The sequence below is a fragment of the Pichia kudriavzevii genome, chromosome 2, assembly GCF_003054445.1.
Source record: "Pichia kudriavzevii chromosome 2, complete sequence".
Lineage (NCBI taxonomy): Eukaryota > Fungi > Ascomycota > Pichiomycetes > Pichiales > Pichiaceae > Pichia > Pichia kudriavzevii.
In genome coordinates, this window is record NC_042507.1 from 808,974 (window position 1) to 821,443 (window position 12,470).

The 12,470-nt window shown below is 37.1% G+C and overlaps 6 protein-coding genes across 6 annotated transcripts; 5 read left to right on the forward strand and 1 right to left on the reverse strand.

The window, feature by feature from the left end:
- Positions 1-17: 17 nt before the first annotated feature.
- C5L36_0B03950 (uncharacterized protein) lies at positions 18-3,392 on the reverse strand (the record flags this gene model as incomplete). The annotated part of the gene is made up of 1 exon (XM_029464761.1): positions 18-3,392. One exon carries the CDS (start codon positions 3,390-3,392, stop codon positions 18-20), a length of 3,375 nt encoding a protein of 1,124 aa, XP_029320620.1.
- A 358-nt stretch (positions 3,393-3,750) lies between these two features.
- Positions 3,751-4,525, forward strand: C5L36_0B03960 (uncharacterized protein; the record flags this gene model as incomplete). The annotated part of the gene is made up of 2 exons (XM_029464762.1): positions 3,751-3,783; positions 3,866-4,525. 2 exons carry the CDS (start codon positions 3,751-3,753, stop codon positions 4,523-4,525), a joined length of 693 nt encoding a protein of 230 aa, XP_029320621.1.
- Positions 4,526-4,781: 256 nt separating this feature from the next.
- Positions 4,782-6,242, forward strand: C5L36_0B03970 (uncharacterized protein; the record flags this gene model as incomplete). The annotated part of the gene is made up of 1 exon (XM_029464763.1): positions 4,782-6,242. One exon carries the CDS (start codon positions 4,782-4,784, stop codon positions 6,240-6,242), a length of 1,461 nt encoding a protein of 486 aa, XP_029320622.1.
- Positions 6,243-6,639: 397 nt separating this feature from the next.
- C5L36_0B03980 (uncharacterized protein) lies at positions 6,640-9,828 on the forward strand (the record flags this gene model as incomplete). Its single annotated transcript, XM_029464764.1, has 1 exon — positions 6,640-9,828. One exon carries the CDS (start codon positions 6,640-6,642, stop codon positions 9,826-9,828), a length of 3,189 nt encoding a protein of 1,062 aa, XP_029320623.1.
- A 215-nt stretch (positions 9,829-10,043) lies between these two features.
- On the forward strand, positions 10,044-11,192 carry C5L36_0B03990 (uncharacterized protein; the record flags this gene model as incomplete). Its single annotated transcript, XM_029464765.1, has 1 exon — positions 10,044-11,192. The coding sequence occupies one exon, from the start codon at positions 10,044-10,046 to the stop codon at positions 11,190-11,192; it is 1,149 nt and encodes a 382-aa protein (XP_029320624.1).
- A 269-nt stretch (positions 11,193-11,461) lies between these two features.
- C5L36_0B04000 (uncharacterized protein) lies at positions 11,462-12,379 on the forward strand (the record flags this gene model as incomplete). Its single annotated transcript, XM_029464766.1, has 1 exon — positions 11,462-12,379. One exon carries the CDS (start codon positions 11,462-11,464, stop codon positions 12,377-12,379), a length of 918 nt encoding a protein of 305 aa, XP_029320625.1.
- Positions 12,380-12,470: the final 91 nt, after the last annotated feature.

The following is a 12,470-nucleotide window of genomic DNA, read 5'->3' on the forward strand; positions in this document are numbered from 1 at the left end:
TGTATACATTTTCTTATCTAGTAATCGTATATATTTATTCTCACGTAACCCTTCTTACTCAAAGATAATAAATACTGGCCCCAATGTACGTCTTTTGAGAAAGTTCTAAAATTCCCCACCATTACAAAGCTATACTGAGCTCTAGTGATCGCAACATTCATTCTCCTATGATCAGCCATAAATCCTATATTACCCTCTGAATTTGACCTAACACAAGACATTACAACTATTTTCCTTTCTCTCCCCTGAAAGGCATCAATAGATGCAATAATCAAACCATTGATGTCGCAGACTGTACTGTTCTGATTTATGCTTAGATCTTCGTTATCTAGAGAGAAGCTGATATCGCAGCGTTCAGGGTTAACAACGAGACTTTTCTTAAAAGCATTTATCAAGAGCTCCCTTTGGGCAGAGTAGCCTGTCATTACACCAATATCAGATGGTTGCAATTCACGGTCTCTGATCAAATTCTCCACCATCTCCACCACATAGCCCACTTCCGCCGTATTAATCCATGAATATGTCTGTTCTTCACCATTGGAGCAAAATATCCTGGATTCTTTAGCATGGTTCCCCTGGTGGTCATAAAAGAATAAAGGAAACTTGATTTTTTTAAGTCGTCTATCTTCAGCGGTGATTCCGTTTCTTAATTGACCTTTATAAAATTCAGTGTTGGAGTATTCACAAATCTCAGGATGCATTCTATATTGAGTATTCAGCAAATGTGGTTTAGTTAAAATGCTATGGTCAATGACTCTTTGATATAGCGAGGTTTTCAATGTTCTTACGTTGGTGAAAACACTCAACTGTTCGGTGTCACCGACCAATGCCAGTTTCCTACATCCTTTCACTCCCAAAGCAATCATAGTTAGTGGTTCAGAAGATTGAGTGGCTTCGTCCATAATAATAACCGGAACACCTTCAATTGATCTCAAATGCTTGTGCAGTATGCTTGCAGTTGTTGTAAAAATAACTTCGGCTGAATTAACAATTGTGGTAGCAGCTTTACTACTCTGATCAATGTATTTGTTGAGTTCCTTACCGTCAATATTCCGTGGATCCTCACGAAACCTATTTTCGATATCAACTAGGTCTTTAGAAAATTGTTTCGTGAGTTTATTATGAAGGCAGATGGAACCGACTTTATGATCACGATTGTACTCTCTTTCCTTAGCTGTAGAACACACCCGAAGTATTCTATCTTTATATTTGTCAATCATTTTCTCGGCAATATTATCAACTGCTAAATTGGAGGATGCCACTACCATAACGGGTTTAACCCCGTGATCTAAAAGTTGAATAACTGTTTCGTGAATAGTACTGGTTTTACCGGAACCAGGAGGGCCTTGGATTACAGTGACTTCATTGCTTAAACAAGCATTAAGAGCTGTTTTTTGTGAGTCATTTAAAGTTGAGTATAACCCAGTGATTGGTTTTTTTGGAGAAACAGACTTGATTTTCGTTTTACCTAAAATCAAATCAATAAACGTCGGATTAGAAATCCTAGACATTGAGTCGAAAATTCTGCCAAGCACAATACTGCCTGGTAAAATAGTAAAATTATGTGGTGGATCCTTTTTGGGGAATGAAAACTCATTCCAATTATACATTTCAACTGAGCACATTGAAATTGCGTTTTCTCTTTCTCTTTTATTTGACTTTTTGATTGTAACAGCAATCAATTCGCCTGTTTCATTATTGAATCGACATACTTCACATTTCTTAACCTTGACAACCCAGAATTGAGGTCGGTTTTTCCAACATAGTGACTCGTCAGATTTCCTAATAATAAATAACGGTTGATCTTTGACAAAAGGGTGCTTTCTTAGATGGTGTATTTCTTCTTGAACATATAATTCAAAAGCTTGTTTAGTTGAAACGAAAATATTCAGATTGTTATCAGAACTTTTCTTGATGTAAGTCTCCGAACAAAAATCCTGATGGTACAATTCTTCTAAAAACAAAGAGTAGGTCATATATTGAAAGTAGGTAACAAGATTGTCGTACCCTGTTGGTGGATTTTTAGGTAAAGTTTTATCTTGGATTTCATCCAGTTTATAAAACTTGGTTTGTATACGTAGTTGTTCCTTAGATAAATCTTCTTTACTCATTATACGTAACCCGTACTTATCGAAAATGTCTACTTTACCTTCATCTATTTCTTCGTCAAATTGGTTTCTAAGAAAGGGAGCCTGTTCTCCGTCTTCATTTTGGGTTTCCAAATAAGTATCATTAACGACTAGTGGAATAGACTTTACACCGGCACTTCTACTAGGCGTAGATATCTGTCTCTGACTTTTTGCCAGGACCCAGTTAATATCTACATTATCTAGATCAATATCATAAACATCTTGTATATTAATATGTTTCCAACTTTTAATCCACTTAATGATATCGTTCGAAAACCAATTGTTTTGAGTCTCCAAAATAAAGTATTCATTCCCTAAGTATTTGTTGGCTTTACAAATCCAAGGATTTGGACCCAGTTTCAAATAATCACTGTTCCAATAATTCGGCACAGTTTTGTTTAAAGAGATTGACAACGTTGGAGTTCTAATTCTAAAACGAGGAACATCATTGTTGACTGATTTTTTCTTAAAATTCAAGCCAAGGTAATGTTTAGATTTCAGTAGTTCCTGCTCATCAAAATCATTGGATATAATTATTGCAGTTGTCAGGTTTGTATTGAGACTACGCTGTGATAAGAAAATAGCAAAAACTAGATCACTTTGTTCATAAGAAATCATGTGAATTTGTTTGCCATTGTTTTTGGTAAATTTGCTGTTCATTCTGTTTATTAAAGAGCCAAGCAGCTTGCATAATTGCTTCAAATCAGAAGTGTTACCCTCCGGTGGTCTATGGACAAGTAAGAAGACCCTAATACCGTAGCAGCTAAGGTCTCTTAATAAATTCTGTACAAAACATAATCTATCATCTTGAACCAAAACAATGGATATCTGTTTTTCCTCCTTTCTCACCTTGGAAATAAACTCTTTATGCTCTTTACCTTTAAAACTCACACACTCTAGTATCTTTTCCGTACCCTCTGATATATGATTTGATTTTGAGACCGAATTGAAAGAATATAAGTCCAACACAGAATTAGGACTGGGGGTTTCGTCAATCACCACTTTGCCCTTCTTATCAAGGGACGCACTATAGACCAAATGGGCATTTATTTGCAATTTGGAAACCTTTACACAAAATTTTCTTGTTGAATACCGGGTGTCTTTCGGTAAATCGGGTGGTTCCTCCTTTGAATCAGGATAAATATTTTTTAGAGTGAAGTCTCGTAAGGAAACGTATCCTGCGTCAGACGCACATGGTAATCCAATAGAAGCTACTGGACAATCGACATACACCTCTCCTATAACGTCACTGGAAGCACCCATCACAGGGGGGAGGGGAGAGGGGAACGTGAAGTTTGAAACATTTTGAATAAGGTGGAAGCCTTTTAAGAAGATGTTTCAACCTTAATTCCATACAATGAAAATGAACGCTTGATCTTAGTTCAACGGGCTGAGCCTCCCAACAAAAGAAAAATTGAAGGCATTTGTTCCCCCCCCCCACCTTATTATCCTCCGTGCACCGCGCAACTACTTATATTCTACAGCAAGCTGGCTGCTTTCCCTTTATCTTTATGAGTTTTACTATGGTGAAGCAATTCCGGAAACAGAGTTTGGTGAGATATTCCTTGAACTGCAAAGAGGAGTAACAACAGCAACAACAACGACAACGAACACTACTACCATGTCTTCCACCAGAGCACTAACAGATGACCAAGTATGTATAAATAGCACTGATTGAATTGCTGTTCAAGTCATTGACAGTATACTAACAACTTCTACTATCGCATCTATCTTAGGTTCAAGGTGAACTCAAAAAAATGGAATCTTTCATAAGGAAAGAAGCTGAAGAAAAGGCAAGGGAGATCCAACTAAAAGCTGATGAAGAGTATGAAATTGAAAAGGCTTCTGTTGTGCGTGCTGAAATCAATGCCATTGATGCAGCATACCAAGACAAGTTCAAGAAGGCGTCTCTTGCCCAACAAATCACAAAGTCCACCATTGCAAATAAAACAAGATTGAAGGTTTTAGCTACAAGAGAAGAAGCATTGGAGACCATTTTCTCTGCAACCCATGACGGGTTGAAGAAATTGGCATCTAACAAAAACAAATATAAGACTTTACTCATAGGTTTAATCGAGGAATGCTTATACACAATGATGGAAAAGGCAGTCACAATTCAGGTTAGAGAAGTAGACGTAGCTGTGGCAAAGGAAGCTGCCAAGGTTGCAGCTGAAAATTTTGAAAAGAAAGCCGGATTCCCCGTTGATATCACTGTCGATGAGTCCAACTTCTTGAATAAGGACCTAGCAGGTGGTGTTGTTGCCATCAATGGTACTGGTAAGATTTCTGTGGACAACACTTTAGATGAAAGATTGAAACTTTTATCCGAAACTGCGTTGCCTGCAATCAAGTTGGAAATGTTTGGACCTTCAAAGACTAGAAAGTTCTTTGATTAATTTGTTTCGGCTTTGTGATTGAACAAAAATTTAACATCCTCTTTTCCGTTTCGAGAATCTCTGGTATATTTCTTATACATCTAAGTATGTTAAGAGCTAGAATATATAACTTACTGCTTAATAGGCTATTATGGTTCAATTTTGGATCAAAGAAAATAAGTTTATAGTGTTGGACACTCAGCGTAGCAACATTTATATAATCTGTTGAATAATTGATTATCCAAACTGTGCGTTCTCACCTTTCTTTTTTTTTTCCATGCTCATTTCCTCAAATAATCTTCCCATCCCCTTCCCTTATCATACTATTCAACTTACTTCAACAACCAGATATCTTGGAGTTATGCAAATATATATACCCTTAGTACGACAGCAAATACGAAAAATTGGTTCAGCTTCAGTTATTTCTTCAACCTCCAAAGTACTGAAACCAATTAAACCAGATTTATCGACAATCTCCTGCACTGTGGTTGATCAAACAGGTACAGTACGTGCTGTATCCAAAAAATTCCCACGGGCGACATTCTTACAACAGAATAAGCTATTTCCCCGTGATCTGAGGAAAATCGATTCATCGAATGTTGATGTTGCACCGAGTATTGCTGTTAGAAGCAATGGGATACTAGTGAATTTGTTGCACATTAAAGCATTAATCAAAAGGAACGAAGTGCTGGTGTTCGACACAGCGTCTCCTCAATCTGCTAGCAAACTAAGCTTGTTCATGTATGATCTAGAGAGTAAGTTACAGACTAAAGTTGTACATAGTGGAATGTTAGGAATCAACAATGGAAATCACCAAAACATTTTGAACCAAACCTATGAATTCAAAACTTTGGAATGTATACTTGTTAATGTCATGGCTGTGCTGGAGACAGAACTAAGGGAACATGCAGCTAAAGTCGATAAAATCTTAAAACAATTAGACTCACAGATTGATAGAGCTGTCTTGAAAGATTTATTGGTAAATTCAAAAGATTTGACAATGTTTTATCAAAAATCTCTGCTAATCAGAAATACATTGGACGAACTATTAGATAACGATGAAGATCTTGAAAACATGTATTTGACGGAAAACTATGAAATCAAAAGGTTGATAGTAGATCAGGAGAGTGACGGTAAGTCTTCAGTTTTGAAAGCCGCAAAACAGGATGGAAGTAGTAATGTCAACACTAATAGCAATCACCATAGTCTGATCCAGGAGGGAAGTGAAAGTAAAGACACCGGTGAAATTGAAATGTTGCTAGAATCATACTATAAACAATGCGATGAAATTGTTCAACAAGCAGAAACTATGATCAATAATATTAAATCGACGGAGGATATTGTCAACATAATCTTGGATGCAAATCGTAACTCACTGATGGTTTTTGAACTAAGGGTTGCAATTTTCACTCTGGGTATAACAGTTGCAACAATTATACCCGCATTTTATGGTATGAACTTGAAAAATTATATTGAAGATTCAAATATTGCGTTTGTTGGAGTAACGGCTGTTTCTGTTGTACTTGGGGGGATAATGGCAATAATATATTTGCGAAAGTTAAGAGATGTCCGTCGAATGACGATGGTAAGTTCTAAACAGTTAGATCAGTTCGATAATGATACCAAAAGGGGTATTCACGAGAAAGTAAGAAGGCAAAGAGAATCCAAAACCTTAGAGCAACGCCGTAAACTGGAAAAGGAGATTGTTTGGAAATGGCTCCTGGGTGATCATAAATAGATATGTTACATATTATGCGACAAAAGTTTACTACATGTATATAAAATACTAGAAAAAAGAGCAGATAGACTGTTCAACATTTTTCCCTGCTTTGGTTTATATAGATTATAATAAGTTTTGCTCTTTTTTCGTTAAGCTTCTGTGTTACAAAACCTACGTAGGTTTAGTCCTACGTAATATCAGGAAGCTAAAAACATCCCATTCTTCCTCAAAACAGAAAAAATACAAGGGATAAACAATGAACGCTGATAGAAGAAAAAGAGCCGCGTCACAGCGATTTGCAACAATCCTTTAGTAAAGATTCATTCATTGGACACCACCAAACAACTTATCTGGGGTATTTCAAAAAGAAAATCACAACCTGCATCGTGTTTACTTAACTGTCGTTTAAGAAGCAATGGAACAAACAAAAAGTGACATTGTTAGGAAAAGTAGCGGTGATGAAAACAATGGGAACAAACCAAGTGGGACCGGAACACCATCACGACTTGCCCATGAACCCCCATCTGTTAGGCAAATTGAAACACTGTATCCAATTGATGCCAAACTATTACAATACCATTTCATTCTGGACAAGGTCGATGTTTTCTTAGGCAAGGTTCAAAAACTTAAGCTTGAAATTAAGCAAGATACGAATTTTGTTATTGATCCACAAACCATATTACTACTATCAGGAACAATTTTCAATATCAATGACAACTTCTACCGTCGTTCGGAAATCCTACAAATGTGTCAAAAGTTTAATCCCTCCCAGAAAATCAATCTGTCACCTATAATATCACCAATATCTTTCGATTCATTAGAAAATATTGGAAAAAATTCACCAGTCGGGCCGTTCGGGATAAGTCTAGACAAATGTGTTCCTTTGCCTTCGAGAAAGAAGATGAATGATACCTTATTTTTATTAGAGAATTTACTAAATTCCGTTTACGATATTACTTTGCAAAGGTTTGAGAGTTTATTGATAAACTTTAATAATCAACATGGCCTGAAGGAGACCAAAAGTTCAATAAAGGAAAAACTGGTATTTTTGGATTTTGACGAAATAAAATCAATAGATAAATTCAATTTTCAAGACGTGCCAAAAATTGATTTGAAAAAACAAGAATATATCCGTAAATATTACCTAACTTCGCAGTTTCAGTTCCTAGAAGTTTTAATTGGCGATTACATACATATTGTTGACAATATTAAACAATCCATCCACAATTCAATCATTTCTTTAACTAAACAGAAAACTCAAAATAATAGAACCAACCCTCTATTTGCTATGTATACTAACCTATTAAGATTGGCGGATCTTTATGTCGAAATCAGAAAAATTGGTAAAACAATTTATTTCCAGAATATCAATTATTTCCAGCCGTATACAAAGCAAAGAACCGCACTAAAGGCCACGTTATCACAAATGAACATTTTGTTTACTCAGTCAAAACAAAATGGCATGCTATTAAGTTTAATATCAAAGTATGCTAGGCGTACCGAAATCAAAAATTTGAGAATGGATTTTAATATATTTGTCTCTGAGTTCAGAAAAGTTTCGCTTGAAATGGTTACCCTGCTTGACAAAATGATTGGCGTATTGAAGGGCATACATGGCGAATTTACATTAATAGTCGGTGAGGGGAAAGATAATGATTTCAGTACAGAATATATCAGAAGCAAGCTCAGAGAGCGTGCAAATTCGGAAAGAGTAAAACGTTTAAGTATGATTCATATGCAGCAAGAAGAAATGAAGGTCAAACTGGAGCATCAAATTGCAGGTGCTTCGGTAGCAAATAATATGAGCCATATAAATAAAAGACTAAATTTAGTCCAAGCAGGAAAACAGGAGGTGACACCCCAGCCAACAATTGTAAGAAGAGTTGAGCACAGAAACATAACACCAAACACTCAACTTGCCAGACGTGCTTCAATAAATGGTGTTATTCCAGCTCAATCTTCTTCTCGATTATCTTCATTGAAAGGATCTTCTCACTCTCCATTTTATAGACCTAATGCTAGTGGAAGTGCAAGCCCATCTGTTAACAGTTCAAGGTCCAATTCATTAACAAGAACAGATGGCATGAGACAAATCGCAAGGAAAGTGAGCCTTGATAGTCTTACAATAGGATCAATATCCGAAGATGGCGCATTTGTTGAACCACCTAAGATCAGCGAAGATGGGGTTGTCAGTTCACAATCTACTAGCAGTCAAAGTAGCACACCTACATCATCTAAAATATCCTCAGACACAACAAAAACACCAACAACGCAAAAAGTGACAAGGAGCAGCTCAAGATCTAATTCCCTTACATCTTCGCCTAGCTCAAGGGCACAACTATTACAAAGAAGGGGAAGTGTTAATCTATCCACTCCTCCTGGTATTGCTTCACCAGCATCCAGGTCGGAATATTTGAGAAGGAGAGCCAGTGTGAATCTTTCATCGCCGTCTAATTCAACAAACAGCTTAACGCGTACTAATGATCAAAGGGAGGTAGTCCAGCGAAAACCAAATGTTAACACTTCTTCTCCATCAACATCAAATTCTAATAAATTAGTGTCACAACCATCAACATCGTCCCCAGGTAATCTTGAAAGGAGAAGATCCGTCATTGGAGTACCCAATGAAGTTTCCTCTTATAGCAAATCTGCAGCAATACAGGCTAATAAGAACTCTACACCAGTACATCTGACTGCACAACAGAGATTGCAACAGCATATCATGAAAGCATCGCGTAATGGTACCATGTATGCCCAGCAATTGCAATCCCCTAGAAAGACTCCAAATTCTAGTACTAGTCCACCTTCTGGGGAGGAGACCCCAACCTTAATTGTTAGTCCCCCATCGCCAGCTGCCAAACCGCCAATTGATGATTTGCCGACAAGCCCTTTGAATTCCTTGAAGACTGGATCTATGGAAGCACAAAAGACAATTAAAATGCAATTGCTGAATAGAAGTAGATCAGGTTCAGATGCTAATCTCTCAAATTATTCACTCCAGGATAAATTGTCACCATCCAAACCCAAAGGGCTTACTTCATCGTCACCTTCTCCTACGAAAATTAGAAGCCGAAGCAACTCAGCTTCAGTTGCAAGAAAATTGGCGCTTACGTCAGATAAGGCTAGTAACTCAGGTAGCGCCAGTGTGAGTAGAAATAGAAGCAGGGCAAACAGTGCAAGCTCCAGGCAAACGCTATCAAGAAATAATTCTGTTTTGGGTGGGAATACTATGGTGTACAAACCAGAAGATACTCATTTAGATGAAAGTGAGGAGAAACGAGTTAGATTTACAGGAGTACAGGAGTATACAGAGGATGAAGACGCACCTACACCACAAAGAATGCAAAAACAAATTAGGCAAAAGTGGGCAGCTTACAAACCGTTGTTTCGTAAACTTAATTCACAAGAAGGTCTTGCTTTAAAACTGCATAAAGGTGATGTAGATGACGTTGTTCAACTACCCAGCGTTTTGATGAGCCAATTCAACGGAGAAGCCCCTCCCAAAGTGAAAACAACACTGAGAGAGTCAACACAGATCAGTGCAGCCCAATCTGCAGCATCGAAACTATCAACCAAGTTCAGCCTGTTTCGTAAAAGGAAATGAATCTTGTTTATGCCAATCTTGCCCAATTTCTCATTTTAAGGTATTTTTTAGATGTTGAAAAAAAAATGATTTTTTTTTTCTTTCGTTGTCTCGAGATGTTAAAATTTTTTTTGTTAACTTGGACAATCAAAACTGTTAAATAGATAAGTTTGAGTATCCTCTCTGTGAAGCAAGCAAAGACAAATTCCAACAGCCATTGAACACAGATACCCAGCATGTCTGAAATTTCCCACAAGAGGCGCTTTTCTGATACCGTACAAAATGAAACTTCTAGTTCCAAAAAACAAAATACAGGTATAGTTTCCACAGTAAGTATTGCAGATGAAGAAACTGGATTGGCGAAATGCTTCCATAGAATCAGAGCTAAAATGTACTTATCGCTTGCCCCATGTCATTTAGAACACCCGATTCTAGGGTTACGCCAGCAACATCTAGACCCACTTATAATGACATACAATTCCACAGTTGGCGGTATTATAATTTCGTACAACAACATAAAACTTTCACAGGATAACTATAATAACAATGAGAAAAATGATACATTCAAATATGTTGCACAAGTTTCATATGAGAATCCATTTTCGTTCTTATGGGTTTACGTCGATTTTGTCGTTTGGAAACCTCAGGTTGGAGACAATCTTGAGGGATACAGCATTATGCAATCCCAATCACATATAGGTTTGTTAATCCATGACGTTTTCAATGCAAGTATAAAGAAATTTTATATTCCACAGGACTGGTATTTTGTTGCCAATCAAGCAGATGAGCCTAATGCAGACGATAATGCGGCCGATAATGATGAACCAAAGTCGAGTTTCAAGAAATTGGGCCATTGGTGTGATGCGGATGGTACACCTGTTGGTGGAAAAATTAAATTCACTGTACGTGCAATCCATGTTAGCGGTAAGGGACTAGCTGTTGAAGGCACCTTGTTAACACCAGAGATGGAGAAGGATAGTTTACCTGTTGTTATGGAGGAACAGATCAAAAGCAATATTAAGAAACATGTTAAGTTTGATGGAGAAGAGGTTGATGACACTGTGACCACCGATAGTAAAGCTACAGATGTTGTGGTTAATGATGAAATAGAGGAAAAAGAAATGAAGGATGCAGTATCATCAATCGAACCTCTTCAACCAGAAGATGAGATTGCCCCTGTATATAACGATGATAACAGTGATAGCGGCTCTAATTCTAGCAGTAGTGATGAAAGCGATAGCGACTCTGGCAAGGATGCCGGGAAAAATAATGCCAATTCAAGCAGTAGCGACAGCGATGGTGAGAGTGGTAGCGACGATGATAGCAGTAGTGGCAGTGATGATAAGGCCAACGACAGTTCCGAAGAAGGAGACAGTTCTGATTAGACGTCTACAGCATTGTGTATTAGTTAGTAAACAAAAAGATTATATTTATAGATGAAGTATTAAATTTTGTTAGTCATCTACTCTTGATACTGTTGAGTGGTATGGACCAAAATACAGTAATTGCAACTGCCTGATATGTTTAAATAAGAAAAGATCAAAACTTTGCTTTTCCGCGTTTAAAGATCCACCAAGTGCTTCTCTTTTGTATATAGTTTGCGAAGGTGAACTCTTTCTAAGAAAACAGATTACCTGCGGCAAATAGATATACAATGAGCAACGATGCAGCCATTGAACTGAAATCAATGCGTCTTTTAACCGAACATTTTGGATATCCACCAATTGAGGTCATTGATGATATAATAAACGCGATCAACGACATCATGTATCGGTGTACTGAACAGCTTGAACAGATATTACTCACACAAAAAGAACAGTTGGATGAAGAAAAACGTGTTAGAACAAGAGAAATACGGAAAAAAAGAGAAGAGGAAGACATCATTATTGATGAGGGACGGCTAGATGATGGTTCGGCGACTGAAGCATTCACGATCAAGGATATACAAATGGGTACTGCCACTTTGGAATCATACTTTGAGCACCATATCAATAGGAACTTTGATAAATTTGAACTATACGCATTCCGGAATGTGTTTAATCTTCCATATGACTTGGTGAAGGGGGGGTATATTCGAATGAAGCACCATGAAAGTATTAAGTTGGACGACGTTGAAGACATAAATGAAACAGACAATCAATTGACTCAAGAAATTTTTGAAAAGATTCAGGACATTCGTTTTGAGATGAAGCTTAACAAAGTTCTAAATGAATCTCTTGAAAAGTGTACTAAGCTATCCAAAGTTGCAAAAGTGATCAAGCTAAAGCTTGAACCTTTCCTCTCTGAAAGAAATAAACAAGTCATGGCTAAACTATCGCCATTAAACGATACATTGCTGTATTTGATCAAGCAAGCACGGACTGTAATGGCGAAGATAGATGAGATAAAAGATTCGATAACTGACGAACGTATAATGTGCAAGTTGCGTGAAAAAAGTGAAGAAGATGAGCAACTAAATCATCGAATAGATATGATGATTGATAATATGAATAGATACAGTAGAACAGTGGACTCAAAGGCACAGCATTCAACAGGAAAAGTGGAGCAACAACTAGCTAATTTTTTCACCTGATGTACAAAGAGTAAGCGACGTAAATTCATTGTAATATTAGAAATAACATGTATTTGTATTGTGTAAAATATAAATGTATACATAGAGATAT